Raw genomic sequence first — 21,276 nt, forward strand, 5'->3', positions numbered from 1 at the left:
ACTGATATTTAATCTACGAAAATACAAAATCATTGATTCCTAATCTTTAGAAGAGCACTACAGACAATGCTCATTGTTGAAGACAATGTTTATTATTTAAAAAAACATGATTTATGAAAATAGCGAGCTAGCTAACCTTTTGCAGTTAGCAATCTGCAGTATGAATCACACACCAGGATAGGATTGGGCAGTACACTGTATATACACAGTACAACAGGGTATTTGGAAAAAGCCACGAGTTTTTTTTTAATACCATCAAAACAGTTACATGTTTTAATAAATGTGAATATTTTTAAGTACATACCTGCAGTCAACTTGTGCAATGTTAGGAGATTAAGAACATTGCATTCTTCATCTCACCAGTCACATTATTATGAAGATTACAGGCAGTACCCAGTTACGTGTTTGTTTACAAGCACACAATGACGAGACCATAGCCTTGAGTGTCACTCACTGTTGTGCAGCATGATGATGTATGGTGATGTACTTACATATGGAACTCACAACTAAATATCTTATAACTATTAAGTCCGTCTGTTTTGTGTGTGTAGCAAACTGTGTAGCATTTTTAGTTACTTGTATAGTTTAGGTCAGAAACTGCACAAAATGTTCACAATATGGTTGTTAGCATTTTCTATGGTATTTTACGTGTACTTGTTAGCATTGCTAACCCTTGGATTACAGCGCATCAGTGGGGTTTGAAAATAGCGCCCCTTGTGTTCAGTGTCAGTATTACAAACTATCCTGGAATGGCACAAGGTCAGTATAAAGTTAAGACAATCTGGATATCACCCCAACCAACATCAGGATGAACAATAACCAATTATTTAGATTTTATTACATTTGAAATAGTATAAACATTTGGTATAAAACATACATGTATATATAATTTCCTCTGGAACTAAAATAAGCAAATCATTTTTAGTACATTTTTAAGATTTTTGAAAAAGCCTGCTGATCAGGCTTGAATCAGAATACAGGAAATGTAACTTGTTAGCTATAGATGTCCTGATTTTCATCCATGGATCCATCTCAAAGGTTGCGTTTGGACAGGCAGCCCATTTCTGATATTTTCTTCACTAAATGTGTCTTTTGACCAACCAGATCAGCTCTGAAAAAGATATGAAAAGATCTGATGTGATTGGACTTTTGACCAATTAGTGGAACAAAGATTATGACCATGTTCAGTTGCCAAACGTTCTTGAACGTTGCAGATAGAAAATGTAATGAAGAGCCGATTGCATTCCTTATTCTACATATCAGAGAGACATGTTTTATCTACATAGCTTTCCTATCTAAACGTTCCAAAACGTTCAATCCTGTTGAACGTGCCCCACAATTGGGCTGCCTGTGTGAACGCAGCCTAAGACCAGGAGCACATTCAGCAGGATTAAACATTTTGGAACATTCAGATAGAAATAGGCAATGTAGCTCAAACATGCCTCTGATATGTACAGTAAGGACTCACATCGGTTCTATTCATGGAATTTCTATCTGCAACATTCAAGAACGTTTGGGAACTGAACATGGCCCAGTGAAGAAACACAACATTGCGAAATTAAAACAAACATCAGCAGCATGGCTGACAAAAACAGATTCATCTTCACATCCAGAGGAAAAGCTAGAGCAAAACACTGGGTAGTGGTGAGTGGGTAGGAAACCCTAGTCTTGCTGTACTATATCTGTTATGTCATTTTTGTTCATTTTGATGGGACGTTTTCAATTATCCTCAAATGTAAACAGTAGGACAGTGGTGTATCTGTACTGGCACTCCAGCTATCAGTTTGTTGATAACAGTGCAGCAGTGTGATATCTCTCTAGTCCCTCCACTGCAAAGCAAACCCAACAAAGGCTCCTCTGTAGTCTAAGAAAAAGCTGTTTTAAATGGATGCCATTTATACAGTGCAGCAGCTGCGCTACTCATACATGCTCTATGCTGGTGGTGTGTGTTTTCCATAATCTCTCCTTATTCCCACTTGTAGATTTTGAGCATCTTCTCAGTGAGCGAGGCCAGGTAACTGCCCTGATTCACCTCAAACGGGCAGATGTCCAACACTGGGAGGTCAGCAGGCAACTTCTGAATCAGGGATCCACTCCCTGCATCCCACACCTGGAACAAAATTACATGATTAGAATCAATAGATCAATGTGAAGCTCTTGATCAGAGACTCACGTTCCTTGCTTCACGGAAACATGGCTCACTCGAGAGACGCTAACGGAGTCGGTGCAGCCAGCTGGTTTCTTCCCGCTTCGTGCCGACAGACACAAGCATCTTTCTGGTAAGAAGAGGGGCGGGGGCGTATGCCTTATGATTTACGAGACGTGGTCATAACATCATACAGGAACTCAAGGTTTTCACAATCAAATGTCGACCGCATTATCTACCAAGGGAATTCTCTTCGATTATATTCACAGCCGTATATATACATAGTTTGACATTTTTCATCGACCTGTAATATAACCTTTTGAAGTTTCTGTCCGATATAACGCTGACCAGAATGAGCGTTTGGATATGTATACAAAATGCGCTAACAAAAGAAGGTATTTGGACATATTCGAACAAAATAAACATTTATTCTGGACTTGGGATTCCTGGAGTGCTTTCTGATGTACATCAAAGGTAAGGGAATATTTATCATGTAATTTCTTGTTTGTTGACGTCAACATGGCGGCTATTATGACAAATGTTTCTAAGCGCCATCTCAGATTATTGCATGGCTGGCTTATTCCGTAAAGTTTTTTTGAAATTAGACACAGCGTTTGCATTAAGGAGAGGTATATCTATAATTCCATGTGTATAACTTGTATTATTATCTACATTTATGATGATTATATCTGTTGAATGATGTGGCTATGCAAAATCACTGGATGTTTTTGGAACTAGTGAATGTAACGCACCAATGTAAACTCATATTTTGATAAATATGAACCTTATCAAACAAAACATACATGTATTGTGTAACAAGAAGTCCTATTAGTGGCATCTGATGAAGATCATTAAAGGTTAGTGATGAATTTTCTCTCTTCTGCTTTTTGAAACTCCTCTCTTTGGCTGGGGGGAAAAATGGCTGTGTTTTTCTGTGGCTATATGTGGTGACCTAACAATAGTTTGTGGTGCTTCTGCTGTAAAGCATATTTGAGATCGGACACTGGTGGGATTAACAACAAGAATAGCTTTACAATGATATGAAATTCATGTATGTTTGAAGAATGTTTTATGAGATTTTGATGTTTTGAAAATGGCGCCCTACACTTTGACTGGCTGTTGTCATATCGCTCCAGTTAACGCGATTGCAGTCATAAGAAGTTAACCCTCGCAGACGGCATCCCCAGCCGCGTCCTCAGAGCATGCGCAGACCAGCTGGCTGGTGTTTTTACGGACATATTCAATCAATCATTATCCCAGTCTGCTGTTCCCACATGCTTCAAGAGGGCCACCATTGTTCCTGTTCCCAAGAAAGCTAAGGTAACTGAGCTAAACGACTACACTCACTTCCGTCATCATGAAGTGCTTTGAGAGACTAGTCAAGGACCATATCACCTCCACCCTACCTGACACCCTAGACCCACTCCAATTTGCTTATCGCCCCAATAGGTCCACAGACGACGCAATTGCAACCACACTGCACACGGCCCTAACCCATCTGGACAAGAGGAATACCTATGTGAGAATGCGGTTCATCGACTACAGCTCAGCATTTAACACCATAGTACCCTCCAAACTCGTCATCAAGCTCGAGACCCTGGGTGTCGACCCCGCCCTGTGCAACTGGGTACTGGATGTCCAGATGGGCCGCCCCCAGGTGGCGAGGGTAGGTAACGACACCTCCACCCCGCTGATCCTCAACACTGGGGCCCCATAAGGGTGCGTTCAGAGCCCTCCCCTGTACTCCCTGTTCACCCACGACTGCATGGCCATGCACGCCTCCAACTCAATCATCAAGTTTGCGGACGACACTACAGTGGTAGGCTTGATTACCAACAACGACGAGACGGCCTACAGGGAGGAGGTGACGGCACTCTGAGTGGGGTGTCAGGAAAATAACCTCACACTCAACGTCAACAAAACAAAGGAGATGATTGTGGACTTCAGGAAACAGCAGAGGGAGCACCCCCCTATCCGCATCGACGGCACAGTGGTGGAGAAGGTGGAAAGTTAAGTTCCTCGGCGTACACATCACGGACAAACTGAATTGGTCCACCCACACAGACAGTGTTGTGAAGAAGGCGCAGTAGTGCCTCTTCAACCTCAGTAGGCTGAAGAAATTCGGCTGGTTACCAAAAGCACTCAAACTTCTACAGATGCACAATCAAGAGCATCCTGTCGGGCTGTATCACCATCTGGTATGGCAACTGCTCTGCCCACAACCGTGAGGCTCTCCAGAGGGTAGTGAGGTCTGCACAACGCATCACCGGGGGCAAACTAACTGCCCTCCAGGACACCTACACCACCCGATGTCACAGGAAGGCCATAAAGATCATCAAGGACAACAACCACCCGAGCCACTGCCTGTTCACCCCGCTATCATCCAGAAGGCGGGGTCAGTACAGGTGCATCAAAGCAGGGACCAAGAGACAGAAGCTGTTTTTCAATCTCAAGGCCATCAGACTGTTAAACAGCCATCACTAATATTGAGTGGCTGCTGCCAACATACGGACTCAACTCCAGCCACTTTAATAAGTGAATTGATGGAAATTGATGTAAAAATGTATCACTAGCCACTTTAAACAATGCCACTTAATATAATGTTTAAATACCCTACATTACTCATCTCATATGTATATACCGTACTCATTTAAACAGCTGCATCTACTGCATCGAGCCATCTTTATGTAATACATGTATCACTAGCCACTTTAAACTATGCCACTTTGTTTACATACTCATCTCATATGTATATACTGTACTCTATACCATTTACTGCATCTTGCCTATGCCGTTCTGTACCATCACTCATTCATATATCTTTATGTACATATTCTTTATCCCTTTACACTTGTGTGTGTATATAAGGTAGTAGTTGTGGAATTGTTAGGTTACTCATGGGTTATTACTGCACTGTCGGAACTAGAAGCACAAGCATTTTGCTATTCTCGCATTAACATCTGCTAACCATGTGTATGTGACAAATTAAATTTGATTTGATGCCGTTTCATATTTTTCGAACTATCTCCAAACTGCCTCAAATCAGAGTCATATGCCTCTCAGTATTATTGAGTTCTTTCAACTACAAAACACTTGAACCATTGATTCTTCCCTAATCGCAGCAGTGGGTGAAAGTTTAGGGCTCTATCTGTAATGACTGACACAATGTGCTCCCTGTCTCCACAGTGGACCATGATTTCCTTGACCCTGTTTTCAGTGCTGCATACAGATGTTCACAAAACAATTATTATTGCCAATGCCCACGATTCTGTACACAAGTGATACACAGAATTTAAATCATTGCCAGTCAATGCTCACCATTGTATACGTGTGACTACACACACACACACACACACACACACACACGGCTCACCATGGTGGAGTTAGTGGACTCGTCCCCGGCACAGACTAAAGTGGAGCCCTCCCCGGCTGGGCTTCTGAACACAGCGTTCTTGGTGAGCACTTTGCATGAGGAGCCGGCGCTGAAGGTCTGGACAGGGTAGCAGGAACACAAGGGCTCCTGGGCCGCATCCTGCTGTAGAGTCCTGTTCAGCTCCATCAGAACACAACGCAGAGACGGGTTGGAGCGCCCTGGGGTCACATGGGGTCAAACACAGAGACTGTCAGTCAAAATACTGGTGCTAGTGGTCAACACCGACCCCGGTCCTAGAGAGCTACTGGGGAATTCAGGCTTTAGTTCATGCCGAGCTTAGAGATATTAGAATCAATCCTGCAGCCAGTGGACAGAAGCCAGGACTACTATGAGAGTGGGCAGATTTCCTGTGTCCAACAAAGACTCTGGCAGCAGTATCAGGCAGAATTGTAATCAGAAGAAATATTTTATTTTTAACACACATTTTTATCCACAGTTAAGTAAAGTCATACTGTATATACAGTGGGGCAAAGAAGTATTTAGTCAGCCACCAATTGTGCAAGTTCTCCCACTTAAAAAGATGAGGCCTGTAATTTTCATCATAGGTACACTTCAACTATGACAGACAAAATGAGGATTTTTTATGAATTTATTTGCAAATTATGGTGGAAAATAAGTATTTGGTCACCTACAAACAAGCAAGATTTCTGGCTCTCACAGAACTGTAACTTCTTATTTTTCTTCCTCCACTCGTTACCTGTATTAATGGCACCTGTTTGAACTTGTTATCAGTATAAAAGACACCTGTCCACAACCTCAAACAGTCACACTCCAAACTCCACTATGGCCAAGACCAAAGAGCTGTCAAAGGACACCAGAAACAAAATTGTAGACCTGCACCAGGCTGGGAAGACTGAATCTGCAATAGGTAAACAGCTTGGTTTGAAGAAATCAACTGTACGCAAGATCTCACCCCGTGGGGTCAAAATTATCACAAGAACGGTGAGCAAAAATCCCTGAACCACACGGGGGGGCCTAGTGAATGACCTGCAGAGAGCTGGGACCAAAGTAACAAAGCCTACCATCAGTAACACACTACGCCGCCAGGGACTCAAATCCTGCAGTGCCAGACGTGTCCCCCTGCTTAAGCCAGTACATGTCCAGGCCCGTCTGAAGTTTGCTAGAGAGCATTTGGATGATCCAGAAGAAGATTGGGAGAATGTCATATGGTCAGATGAAACCAAAATATAACATTTTGGGAAAAACTCAACTCGTCGTGTTTGGAGGACAAAGAATGCTGAGTTGCATCCAAAGAACACCATACCTACTGTGAAGCATGGGGGTGGGAAACATCATGCTTTGGGGCTGTTTTTCTGCAAAGGGACCAGGACGACTGATCCGTGTAAAGGAAAGAATGAATGGGGCCATGTATCGTGAGATTTTGAGTGAAAACCTCCTTCCATCAGCAAGGGCATTGAAGATGAAACGTGGCTGGGTCTTTCAGCATGACAATGATCCCAAACACACCGCCCGGGCAACAAAGGAGTGGCTTCGTAAGAAGCATTTCAAGGTCCTGGAGTGGCCTAGCCCATCTCCAGATCTCAGCCCCATAGAAAATCTTTGGAGGGAGTTGAAAGTCCGTGTTGCCCAGCAACAGCCCCAAAACATCACTGCTCTAGAGGAGATCTACATGGAGGAATGGGCCAAAATACCAGCAACAGTGTGTGAAAACCTTGTGAAGACTTACAGAAAATGTTTTACCTGTCATTGCCAACAAAGGGTATATAACAAAGTATTGAGATAAACTTTTGTTATTAACCAAATACTTATTTCCCACCATAATTTGCAAATAGATTCATAAAAAATCCTACAATGTGATTTTCTGGAATTTTTTTTCTCATTTTGTCTGTCATAGTTGAAGTGTACCTATGATGAAAATTACAGGCCTCTCATCTTTTTAAGTGGGCGAACTTGCACAATTGGTGGCTGACTAAATACTTCTTTGCCCCACTGTATAATTAATATATCTATATATTTAAAAAATCACATCAGCTGTGATGGAAACAGGCAGTTTCAGTACAATTTTATAAATGCCAACATATAATTTGTTCATTCGACATGGTGGGATCTTTGTGTGTCGGTAAAATGAATTTTGTGAGAAATGGCTGTGAAAACACTTATGCGACATATTGATATAATAACCATCATATCAGAGTAAACTTGGAGTAACGCGATGATATGGTGTGTGGTCCTCCCACTACAACTCAGGAAACCATGCAATTTTAGGTTACAGATAATATAAATGACAATGAACATAACAGGGTGGTGAAAGTGCACGGTGATGAGCTTGATGCTGCTTCCCAATAAATATTGAGGGTCTTATTCTGGTGACATGATGATGATGGCTGCCATTTGACAAATAAAAATAATCTTGCTCTTTTGTCTATAATAATCTCATCATGTAGTAGGCTATACTCGCACTGTATCCGCACATTGTTGGCTAGAGCACGTGCCAAGACCAGAGTGGGCACATTCGTTATATAACGCAAACATTTTTGAAAATGCAATGAAAAATAGTATTTCCTATTTGGAACATGGGAATTAAACTGCAAAAGTTGTACACTACTTCATCACACACAACCTTTTATAACCAACAAAAAAAATCTCTGGTGCCCATATTGATTTATGCATATTTTCGAATATTCACATTCACAAGTTTAGAGGGATGGCCAGGTCTTGGTAGATTTGCAGTGGTCTGATACTCCTTCCATTTCAATATGATCACTTGCACAGTGCTCCTTGGGATGTTTAAAGCTTGGGAAATCTTTTTGTATCCAAATCCGGCTTTAAACTTCTTCACAACAGTATCTCGGACCTGCCTGGTGTGTTCCTTGTTCTTCATGATGCTCTCTGCGCTTTTAACGGACCTCTGAGACTATCACAGTGCAGGTGCATTTATACGGAGACTTGATTACACACAGGTGGATTGTATTTATCATCATTAGTCATTTAGGTCAACATTGGATCATTCAGAGATCCTCACTGAACTTCTGGAGAGAGTTTGCTGCACTGAAAGTAAAGGGGCTGAATAATTTTGCACGCCCAATTTTTCAGTTTTTGATTTGTTAAAAATGTTTGAAATATCCAATAAATGTCGTTCCACTTCATGATTGTGTCCCACTTGTTGTTGATTCTTCACAAAAAAATACAGTTTTATATCTTTATGTTTGACGCCTGAAATGTGGCAAAAGGTCGCAAAGTTCAAGGGGGCCGAATACTTTCGCAAGGCACTGTACATCTGTTGCCAATTGGATGGAAACCTAACCACACACACTCTGCTAGCACTTCGTGTTCGATTAGCTCCGAGTAGAGAAGAGCTGAACACAACCGGTTGCCAACAGTAAAACATTATGATGACACACTTTAGTTCCTTCTCTTTACTACAGACAGTGCTTCATTGTCCCTCACCTGGTCTGTAGGTGACCAGACAGTGTCTGCTCTCTGGCTCCACCTGGATGTCTGTGCAGCCTCCTGTCTCCAGGGGCAAAATGTGGGGTCTGTAAGTGGTGCCGTCCACCTGCTCCCAGAAGCAGCCCCCCTCCAGAGAACCTGCGATGAGGCCGCCGCATGGGAACGAGCTGGAGGAGGCGCGAGGCACGTAGGACAGTGAGGCCACGGGACACCTGGGAGGAGCCAGAGGTCATGGTTTGGCCTTGTGTTTTTAAATCACACACTGTATATGTGTTACACCATGTGAATAACATTTCACACACCATGTACATATAATATTTAACCATCTTTGAGAATGAGTAGCAAAACCCAACTGCTGAAAATAAAATACCAATCTAACTTTTTCTGGTCAGATCCTGTGGTCAGGGAGGAAAACCTCTGGGCCCTAGCTACAGTGACTTCAGAAAGTACTCATACCCACTGACTTAATCCACATTCTGTTGTGTTGCAGCCTAAATTCAAAATGGATTTAAAATATTTTTCCCTCATGACAAAGTGAAAACATGTTTTTAGATTCTCTCAAATGTATTGAAAATGAAATCCAAAAATCTCATTTACATAAGTATTCACACCCCTGAGTCAACACTGTAGAAGCCCCTTTGGCAGCGATTACAGCTGTGAGTCTTTCTGAGTAAGTCTCTTAGAGCTTTGCACACCTGGATTGTTGATCATTCCTCGACAACCATTTTCAAGTCTTGACAGATTTTAAAATCAACTAACTCGACCACTCAAGAACATTCACTGTCTTTTTGATAAGCAACTCCAGTGTGTGTATTTGGCCCTTGTGTTGTAGGTTATTGTCCTGCTGAAAGATAAATTCTGGTGGAAAGCAGACATCCAGGTTTTCCTGTAGGACTTTGCCTGTGCTTAGCTCCATTACGTTTATTTTTTATCCTGAAAAACTCCCCAGTCTTTAACGATTTCAAACATACCCGTAACATGATGCAGCCACCAACATGCTTGAAAATATGGAGAGTGGTACTCGGTAATGTATTGGATTTGCCCCAAAAATAACAATTACAGAATTACTTTAGTGCCTTGTTGCAAACATATTTAATATTTTGGAAAATTGTTATTCTGTACAGGCTTCTTCCTTTTCACTCTGTCAATTAGGTTAGTGTTGTGGAGTAACTACCATGTTGTTGATCCATCCTCCTTTTCTCCCATCACAGCCATTAAACTCTAATGGTTTTAAAGTCACCATTGGCCTCATGGGGAAATTGCTAAGCAGTTTCCTTCCTCCCTGGCAACAGTTAGGAAGGATACCTGTATCTTTGTATTGACTTGGTGTATTGATACACCACCCAAAGTGTCATTAATAACTTCACCATGCTCATAGGGATAATCGATGTCTGCTATTCCTTTTAACCCATCTACCAAGAGGTTCCCTTCTTTGCAAGGCATTGGAAAACCTCCGGTCTTTTGAATGTGTAGGGTGCAGAGACGAGGTAGTCAATCAAACACTATTATTGAGTCCACGCAACTTGTGAAGCAAATTTTTACTCCTGAACATATTTAGTCTTGCAATAAAAATAGGGGTTGAATACTTAGGACTCAAGACATTAACTTTTCATTCATTTGTAAAAATTATTCAAAAACATAATTCCACTTTCACATTATGGGGTGTTGCATGTAGGCTAGTGGCAAAATCTAAATGTAATCAATTATAAATACAGGCAGTACCACAACACAATGTGAAAAAGTCCAAGGGAAGAACACTTTTTGAAGGCACTGTAGGATATATAGATTAGAGGTCGACTGATTAATCGGAATGGCTGATTAATTAGGGCCGATTTCAAGTTCACAACAATCGGAAATCGTTATTTTTGGACGACGATTGTTTTTTACACCTTTATTAAACAGTGTAAGTCCGTTAAGAACACATTCTTATTTTCAATGACAACCTAACTGTGGGTTAACTGCCTTGTTCAGGGGCAGAACGACAGGTTTTTACCTTGTCAGCACGGGGGATTCAATCTTGCAACCTTACGGTTAACTAGTTCAATGCTCTAACCACCTGCCTCAGGAGGAGCCTGCCTGTTACGCGAATGTAGTAAGAAGCCAAGGTAAGTTGCTAGCTAGCATTAAACTTATCTTATAAAAAACAATCAATCAATCATAATCACTAGTTAACTACACATGGTTGATGATATTAGTAGTTTATCTAGCGTGTCCTGTGTTGCATATAATCGATGCAGTGCGGTATATGAAATACAAATCGTAGAGAGAGAAATAGTCCTATAACAACTACAACCTAAAACTTCTTACCTGGGAATATTGAAGACTCATGTTAAAAAGGAACCACCAGCTTTCATATGTTCTGAGCAAGAAACTTAAACGTTAGCTTTCTTACATGGCACGTATTGCACTTTTACTTTCTTCTCCAACACTTTGTTTTTGCATTATTTAAACCAAATTTAACATGTTTCATTATTTATTTGAGGCTTAATATATTTTATTGATGTATTATATTAAGTTAAAATAAGTGTTCATTCAGTATAGTTGTAATTGTCATTATTACAAATATATATATTTTTTACATTTAAAAAAATATTATGATGATATGTAGTATTATTTTTAAGCAAATTTTTTATTTTAAAATTGGCCGATTAATCGGTATCGGCTTTTTTTGGTCCTCCAATAATTGGTATCGGCGTTGAAAATTCATCGGTCGACCCCTAATATAGATAGAGTTGAAGTCGGAAGTTTACATACAACCTTAGCCAAATACATTTAAACTCAGTTTTCCACAATTCCTGACATTTAATACTAGTAAAAAATCCCAGTCTTAGGTCAGTTAGAATCACCAATTGATTTTAAGAATGTGAAATGTCAGAATAATAGTAGAGAGAATGGTTAATTTCAGCTTTTATTTCTTTCATCACATTCCCAGTGAGTCAGAAGTTTACATACACTCATTAAGTATTTGGTAGCATTGCCTTTAAATTGTTTAACTTGGGTCAAACGTTTCAGGTAGCCTTCCACAAGTTGGGTGAATTTAGGCCCATTCCTCCTGACAGAGCTGGTGTAACTGAGTCAGGTTTGTAGGCCTCCTTGCTCGCACACACTTTTTCAGTTCAGCCCACAAATTTTCTATAGGCTAGAGGTCAGGGCTTTGTGATGGCCACTCCAATACCTTGACTTTGTTGTCCTTAAGCCATTTTGCCACAACTTTGGAAGTATTCTTGGAGTCATTGTCCATTTGGAAGATCCATTGGCCACCAAGCTTTAATTTCCTGACTGATGTTTTGAGATGATGCTTCAATATATCCACATAATGCCATCTATTTTCTGAATTGCACCAGTCCCTCCCTGCAGCAAAGCACCCCCACAACATGATGCTGCACCCCCCTGCTTCACGGTCAGGATGGTGTTCTTCGGCTTGCAAGCATCCCCCTTTTTCCTCCAAACATAATGATGGTCATTATGGCCAAACAGTTCTATTTTTGTTTCATCAGACCAGAGGACATTTCTCCAAAAATTACAATCTTTGTCCCCATGTGCAGTTGCAAAACGTAGTCTGGCTTTTTTATGGCGGTTTTGGAGCAGTGGCTTCTTCCTTGCTGAGCGGCCTTTCAGGTTATGTCGATATAGGACTCGTTTTAATGTGGATATAGATACTTTTGTACCTGTTTCCTCCAGCATCTTCACAGGGTCCTTTGCTGTTGTTCTGGGATTGATTTGCACTTTTATTACCCAAGTACATTCATCTCTAGGACACAGAACGCGTCTCCTTCCTGAGCGGTATGACGGCTGCGTGGTCCCATGGTGTTTATACTTGCGTACTATTGTTTGTACAGATGAACATGGCACCTTCAGACATTTGGAAATTGCTCCTAAAGATTTCCAAGCTGTTTAAAGGCACAGTCAACTTAGTGTATGTAAACTTCTGACCCAAAGAAATTGTGATACAGTGAATTATAAGTGTAAACAATTGTTGGAAAAATGACTTGCATCATGCAAAGTAGATGTCCTAACCGACTTGCCAAAACTTTAGATTGTTAACAAGAAATTTGCGAGCGGTTAAAAAACTAGTTTTAATGTCTCCAACCTAAGTGTATGTAATCTTCCGACTTCAACTGTAGATGTAGTGGGACAAACTGTGGTTGAGAATAGACTAGCTGACCTATGACCCCTGGTCTGGCTATCAGACTTACCTAGAGCGTAGTGGCTGCAGCTCCTGGACATATGTGCTGGTGTCTCTGGTATCATACACCAGCACAGAGCCGTTACTGAGACCAGCGTACACGTAGTTGTTGTTGTCCAGGCACCAGCAACAGCTCCACACTGGCTTACCCGTGTTGTATGTCTGCACCACTGTGTTGGTCATTAGACTGCAGGAGAGAAATAAATAAATAAATACAGTCCTTTAAACCATCAGCGTTTTGTTTTCAATCTAGGTCTGACTGATTCTTGCAATCAAAGAATGTTCTACCTTAACAAGTGCAATGTTCTTCTCCATCAGAGCCTGGGGCTATTAAGTCAACACCATTCTGAAATAAACTGTCCTGATAAATCTCTCTGCTTGGACACTGACTGACTATCTGTCTCTTGTGGTTACCTGGTGAGTTTGATGGTGTTGTCCAGGGCAGCAGAGAGCAGGAGGCTGTCAGCTTGTCTGTTGAATGCCAGGCCTCTGATCTGTTTAACATGGATGGGAACATACTGGCATGCCTTCAGATTCACCGTACTCACCTTCTTCACACCATAGCCTGGCAGGTAGACACAGAGAGGAAGAGAGAGACCGAGAACGTGAGGGAGGGAGAGAAATGATTCCAAGAAATGTCTTTCATGTCTTACAAAACTCAGAAATGCTTCTTGGGAGGTAGCAAATATTTCAGACAGTTGAAAATATGCCCTCTGTGAATTTTTGCATAGATTTGAAAATATCACAGTTATTCCGTACTGAAAGCATATCAAAGATGATCAAAGGTCTTACCGGGCACCAGTGTGGTGTGTGGAGAGGGATGGGAGGCCAGCAGGCAGCTGAGGGGTTCACAGTAGGACAGCACCCTGCAGCCCCCCGCCTGGGACACTAGCACGGCCTTGGAGAAGACGTAGTGGCCCGCCTGGGTGCTGTCCTGTCTCTGTGAGAGCCCAGAGAGAGAGGCCACTGAGTTCTTAGAAGGCCTACAGCCAGGCTGAGCCATCAGCGTCTTCAACTCCTGGGAGAGAAGGTAGAGAGTGATCCAACTGTTCAATGGAAGTCTGTTCAAGCATACCAGATGTGATCAACAAAACCTTGAAAAATCAAGATATGATTAATATCAATGATTACAGCATGTTGTTCTAATCTACCTGATAAACGGATGGGGGAGAGAAAATTACAGATAAATCAATGACAGCATCAAAAGGAACACAGTACCTGTATCTGCTTGCGTAGTTTCCCACATTCGTCTGTCATCACCTGCAGTTGTAGCCGGCACTGGGCTGACTCTAGTTCAGCATTCCTACGCATTGACTGCTCCTGCTCCAATGACCTGCACATATAACAAAGCAACACATTTAGACTCACTGGCTGTGTCCGAATACCCATACCAGTGTACTACATCCTTAAACTGCATAATATGCACTCATCGTGGTATACTCATCGTCGTATAGTAAAAAGTATGTAGTACGCCAAGGTCACAATGCAGTAGCGGCTCCTGACTGGTTGAGATGGTGGGGCGGGGCTGAGTGCGGGTGGATTTCTCCCAATTCAACAGACGTGCATCGCATTAACCAGGCTGACAATAGCTCATTTGCAACTTGATTAATTCTCTAAGCTCTGAATAAAAAAATTATGGAGTTACAGGCCTAGTCAGGCTGGTTATAGGCAAACTATCACATTAGACCCACAGTGCATTTGGGAAGTATTCACACCCCTGAACTTTTCCCACATTTTGTTACGTTACAACCTTAATCTAAAATGGATTGAATTATTTGTTTTCCTCAATCTACACACAATACCCCATAAAGCAAAAATTATTAAGGTACCTTTACATAAGAATTTAGACCCTTTGCTATGAGACTCGAAATTGAGCTCAGGTCCATCATGTTTCCATTGATCATCCTTGAGATGTTTCTACAACTTGGAGTCCACCTGTGGTAAATTCAATTGATTGGACATGATTTGGAAAGTCACACCTGTCTAAGATCCCACAGTTGACAGTGCATGTCAGAGCAAAAACCAAGCAATGAGGTCGACAGAATTGTCCGTAGAGCGCAGAGACAGGATTGGGTCGAGGCACAGATCCGGGGAACAGCACCAAAAAATGTCTGCAGCATTGAAGGTCCCGAAGAACACAGTGGCCTCCATCATTCTTAAATGGAAGAAGTTTGGAAGCACCGAGACTCTTCCCAGAGCTGTCCGACCGGCCAAACTGTGCAATCGGTGGAGAAGGGCCTTTGTCATGGAGATGACCAAGTACCCGATGGTCACTGAAAGAGCTCCAGAGGGGGAGAACCTTCCAGAAGGACAACTATCTCTGCAGCACTCCACCACAGTCAGGCCTTTATGGTAGAGTTGCCAGATAGAAGTTACTCCTCAGTAAAAAGCACGACAGCCCGCTTGGAGTTTGCCAAAATGCACATAAAGACTCAGACCACAAGAAACAAGATTATCTGGTCTGATGAAACAAAGATTGAACTCTTTGGCCTGAATGCCAAGCATCACATCTGGAGGAAACCGGGCACCATCCCTAAACCATCCCTAAAGTGAAGCATGGTGGTGGCAGCATCATGCTGTGGGGATGTTTTTCAGCAGCAGGGACTGGGAGACAGGATCAAGGGAAAGATGAATGGAGAAAAGTACAGAGAGATCCTTGATTAAAACCTGCTCCAGAGAACTCTGGACCTCAGACTGGGGCGAAGGTTCAACTTCCAACAGGATAACAACCCTAAGCACACAGCCAAGACAACGCAGGTGTGTCTTCAGGACAAGTCTCCGAATGTCCTTGAGTGGCCCGGCCAGAGCATGGACTTGAACCCGGTCAAACATTTCTGCAGAAAATAGCTGTGTAAGCGACGACAATTTGGTTCCATTTCAACATATTTATTACTGAAACAAAAGTGCTGCAACATACAGTACCAGTCAAACGTTGACATCTACTCATTACAATGAACTATTCTTTGTTTACTACATGATTCCATATGTGTTATTTCATACGGTGTCTTCACTATTATTCTACAATGTTGAAAATAATAAAAAATAAAGCAAAACCCTGGAATGAGTAGGTGTCCAAACTTTTGAATGATACTGTATATATATATTAAAACAAATAACCTAAATGTTCAAATCAAAAGGCTATTGCATAGAAAACATGGACAGTCGGGTGCATCTCAAATTCAGAACCGCTGGACAACAACATAACAAACTAAAACACTGATCATTGGCAGTGAGATCAGAATGACTGGTTTGATCCATAAATTAAATAGGTAGCCACGCCTACAAAACTAAAACAATCCGTACGTTCAAATCAAAAGGCCTGACTAACATGACATCAGTAACGTCAGTAATATCCTGAGTTCCTAGTGCCAACACATTCACAAATCAAAAGGCCTGACTAACATGACATCAGTAACGTCAGTAATATCCTGAGTTCCTAGTGCCAACACATTCACAAATCAAAAGGCCTGACTAACATGACATCAGTAACGTCAGTAATATCCTGAGTTCCTAGTGCCAACACATTCACAAATCAAAAGATGTTTAGTATTTAGTTTAAAAGCTGACGAATGCCAAGAGAACAAGAAACACTTCAATGCAAAAACACAACCCCCCCCCCCTCCCATGCATTGAGGAAAAGTGTGCATCACTCGCTCAACCGCTCCCTACACACAGCAGTGAATAAGGTCGAATCAAGAGGAGCTCAGCTACCTTACCTCTTCATATTCTCCTGCTCTGTGTTGTCCAAAGCCCTCAGCTTGCGTGCATACAGGAGGACGATATCAGAGCGCTTGGCCTTCTTGTTGCACTGCAGACATGCACAGAGCAGTAAAGGTCATTATAGGGACTAGACATAATCTGAGGGAATGTTTTCTTATCAATAAATTACATCATTGTCTGTATGGTAAGTCAATGGAACTGTATTTTAGCTGTTTGTGGCAGTATTTTCTCAGATTGAAGTAATTCAGAGGGCATTTATTGGGTTTCAAATTATTGACTGCTTGAGGAAATTCCATCTCCAGCACAGAGTCAATTTGGTACCAGTCATTACAGTGGAACAAGGAGCTTTTTGTCACCTAGGAGAGACTGCAAATACTGAGTACAGACCTTCCTGAGCAACTCCACTCCTCTGCACCCAGACATGCCGAGGCTGACAGACAGACATGCACACTGACCTGGGGACACTTGGCTCCCTGGCCCTGGCCCTTCACCCAGCGGCTAATGCAGGTGTAGCCGAAGAGATGTCCGCAGCGCAGGGTGGCCAGTCGGTGCTCCCCTGACGTGGTCCAGGGCTCAAAGCAGATAGAGCAGGTCTCCCCCTCCCCCTCATCCCCTTGGGACGACTGAAGAGCCGCACCACTGGTGGCCACTGGGGCTGTTACACTCTTGAAAGGGGACCGAGAGAGCATGCCGATGGTACTACAGAAACTGCACTAGCTAGCTAATCATGGAAATATTATTCCCCTCCAAGATTCTAGGCCTATCACTGGCAATGAATGTGGTCTTACCTCAGGATTCACTTGATTTCCAGTCTCTGTCCTCACAGCCTCTGTGGTTGCATTAGAATCTATACACAGGATAGACATGGTTAGATTTAACTCCTCATAGGTGACAGTCTAAAATGGCAATGCGTGGAACAGACTTGAGCTCGAGGTTGGTTTACCTGAAGGATTTGGGCCTTGCAGTGGCGTGGCTGCCACAGGAGGGTTCATTCCAGGGCTGGAGGGAACAGCAGGTTCGTCAGGGTTGTGAGGGTCTACTGGCCCTGTGGGGTCTGCCTCATCCTCCGACTCGCTCGACTCTGTGGTATTGCCAGAGTCAGGGTTGGCTGCAGGGACTCGCAGCAGGAAATCTAGGAAGCGGCTAGCAGAGGGAGAGGTCTGGGTGGGGTAGAGCGCCCTGACGCCTGGCCTTTTATCATACACAGACAATACAGGAACAATAAATGAGTTGGTGAAATAGGTACACAATGAAGTACACAATGTCTCCGGTACAGTTTAGAGGGAGTGACTCCAGTCCAACCATAACTACCTGGCTCTCCGCTGCCTCAGGACTGCTGCTGTAGTGACCCTGTGCCCAATATGACCCTCCATTCTGATCCTGGGCCCAACTTGACCCTCCACTCTGATTCGGTTCTGACTGAACGCCCAGGTGGTCGGGAGCCGTGGTGGGTCTAGGGGAGCCGCGTCTGCCTCGTCCTCAACCTCAGTTTCGCTGCCAGGGTCAGGGATGATGATAGGGGGCTCTACATTGCCTGCCATAGCATCTGGTTCTGGTTCCCTCCTGGGGACCCCCAGCTGCAAGTCCACCTCCATCGCCTCCATTTGAAAAGCACTACGTAAAATATATTGTTATTATTATCCTGAATTTATCAAATAGAAACTTGTTTTTGTTGTAAAAGGTTTTCCATTTGGAGTAAACGGTTTCTGTTGCAGAAAAAAATAAAAATAAATGGTTTGTAACAGAATCTGCGTAATGAGTACAATACACCCCTGTAGGGCACGCAATGCTGCCTGGAGCCACATAGCTAGGGTGACAACAAAAATCAGGTTATCTACAATGCCTTCAGAAAATATTCACCCCCTTGACTTCTCCCACATTTTGTTGAGTTACAGCCCGAATTTAAAACGTATTTAATTGTGATTGTGTCACTTATCTACACACAACCCATAATATGGAAATGTGTTTTTTGAAACCTTTACAAAATCATAAAAATTGAAAAGCTGAAATGTCAAGTCACTACGTATTCAACCCTTATGTTATGGCAAGCCTAAATAGGTTCAGGGGTAAAAATGTGCTTAACAAGTCACATAATAAATTGCATGGACTCACTCTGCTCCCCAATCGAACAGTGAATTTCAAACACATATTCAACCACAAAGACGAGGGAGATTATGCAATAGTTCTCAAAGGGCACCTATTGGTAGATGGGTAAAAAATAAATAAAGCAGACATTAACTATCCCTTTGGCCATGGTGAAGTTCTTAATTACAATTTGGATGGTGTATCAATGCAAGTCAGCCACTACAAAGATACAGGTGCCCTTCCTAACTCTGGAGAGGAAGGTAACTGAGGGATTTCACCATCAGGCCAATGGTGACTTTAAAAGTTACAGTTTAATGGCTGTGACAGGAGATAACAGAGGATGGATCAACAACATTGTAGTTAATCCACAATATATGTTTTACCCCTTTTTCCTCCCTAATTTTGCGATATCCAATTGGTAGTTACAGTCTTGTCCCATCGCTGCAACTCCCGTACGGACTTGGGAGAGCCGAAGGTCGAGAGCCATGCGTTCTCCGAAACACGACCCTGCCAAGCAGCACTGCTTTTTGACACACTGCTCGCTCAACCCAGAAGCCAGCCACACCAATGTGTCGGAGGAAACTCTGTACAGCTAGTGACCGAAGTCAGCAGGCATGCACCCGGCCCGCCACAAGGATTACTCCACACTAGTAACCTAATTGACAGTGAAAAGAAGGGAGCCTGTACAGAACACAAATATTCCAAAACATGCATACTGTTTGCAATACAGGACTAAAGTAATAATGCAAAAAAATGTGGCAAAGAAATTGTACTTTTTGCACCAAATACAAAGCATTATGTCTGGGAAATTTCGACACAAAAACATCACTGAGTATCTATCACTCTTCATATTTTCAAGCATGGTGGTAGCTGCATCATGTTATGGGTAAGCTAGTCATCGGCAAAGGCATAAAAATAAACTGAATAGAGCTAAGTATACAAAAATCAGAGGAAAACTTGGTTCAGTTTGCATTCCACCAGAAACTGTGAGACAAATTCACCTTTCAGCAGGACAATAACCTAAAACACAAGGCCAAATATTCACTGGAGTGGAGTTGCCAAGAAAACATTGAATGTTCCTGAGTGGCCTTGTTACAGTGTTTGACTTAAGACGGCTTGAAAATCTATGGCAAGACTTAAAAATGGCTGTTTTTAGCAATAATCAACAACCAACTTGACAGAGCTTTAAGGATCGTTTAAATAAATGGGCAAATATTGTACAATCCAGGTGTACAAAGTTCTTAAGAGACTGAGCCAGAAAGAATCACAACTGTAATCGCTGCAAAAGGTGATTCCAATGTGTATTGACTCAGGGGATTGAACATTTATCTAATCAGTAGTGTTTATTTCAATTTGTATATATATTTGTATCTTTTTTCCTACCACGTTGAATGAGAATTGTGTGTAGATCGTTAAACAAACAAAAAATGACAATCCATTTGAACAAAACTTGGAAAACGTCAAGGGCTGTAAATACTTTCTGAAAGCACTGTAACTTGCATGCAACGCTAACTAGTTAACTAAATTGCCACGCAACGTTACTTGAAAAATGGTTAACACAAGCTAAATTGGATGGACAATCTAACGTTACGTTCGTGATAAGACCAGTTATGTAAATGATCATATATTAGGTAGCTATGTAAGGTAAATGTTAGGTGACAATTGGTACAGTTAATAGGTAGCCAGTTAGCAAGGTAACAATGATAGCTAGTTATCTAGCCAGCTGCTAGGAAGTGCAAAACACGAAGCGGGATTTTGGAACTAGCAGTCACCGTAACGTTACATTGAGACGGAAACCGAAGGCCGCTCTGCTAAGTAGCTAACTACTGTAGTTACTTGAAACCGTAAACATCACCATTAGCTAGCTAGTTACATTACCGATGTGGATATTTCGTGACAGTCTCGAATGTGATCAATGAAAAAGTACGGAGTTTTCAAATATAGCTAGTGGCTACCCTTTGGAAATAACCTCCTTGCTAATAAACTAGCTAGCTAGTTATAATGCTAGCTAGCTCCACTCAGATCAGTCTGCTGCTTGCCGGGAAGTGTAAATTAGCAGCTCGCCTCTTCCTACCTTGAAAATTCGCGTTTTACCCAAACGATCCTTGACAGTGTCAAACTTCGTGAGTTACCATGACAAGCTAAATTGTTAAACTACATTAGTCTTAAAGCATGACATTTGATGTAACTATAATCCGTTGCTATCTCCGTCGTCATTTGGAAGGCTCGAATATCCCCGCCAGTCTTCAATGGCCCGCCCCATAATGTTTCAACGCCACCATTGGTGCGGCGCCA

The 21,276-nt window shown here is 42.2% G+C and overlaps 1 protein-coding gene across 5 annotated transcripts; it reads right to left on the reverse strand.

Moving 5' to 3' along the window:
- Positions 1-70: 70 nt before the first annotated feature.
- Positions 71-21,263, reverse strand: LOC109897804 (E3 ubiquitin-protein ligase RFWD3). Of its 5 annotated transcripts, XM_020492381.2 has the most exons (14): positions 21,056-21,263; positions 18,208-18,510; positions 17,840-18,087; positions 17,685-17,743; positions 17,352-17,561; positions 16,893-16,984; positions 14,395-14,509; positions 13,969-14,194; positions 13,591-13,741; positions 13,187-13,363; positions 8,988-9,202; positions 5,520-5,737; positions 2,033-2,110; positions 812-1,111 (listed from the first exon to the last, which is right to left on the reverse strand). In XM_020492381.2, exons 2-14 carry the CDS (start codon positions 18,498-18,500, stop codon positions 1,106-1,108), a joined length of 2,088 nt encoding a protein of 695 aa, XP_020347970.1. In that variant the 5' UTR covers positions 18,501-18,510; positions 21,056-21,263; the 3' UTR covers positions 812-1,105. The 5 variants fall into 5 exon arrangements, 4 of the variants coding, with proteins under 4 accessions (XP_020347971.1, XP_020347970.1, XP_020347967.1 ...); XR_004211163.1 differs by lacking the exon at positions 8,988-9,202 and having other exon boundaries at positions 21,056-21,241; XM_020492378.2 differs by having other exon boundaries at positions 812-2,110.
- Positions 21,264-21,276: the final 13 nt, after the last annotated feature.

This window comes from Oncorhynchus kisutch, linkage group LG10, assembly GCF_002021735.2.
Source record: "Oncorhynchus kisutch isolate 150728-3 linkage group LG10, Okis_V2, whole genome shotgun sequence".
Taxonomy (NCBI): domain Eukaryota; kingdom Metazoa; phylum Chordata; class Actinopteri; order Salmoniformes; family Salmonidae; genus Oncorhynchus; species Oncorhynchus kisutch.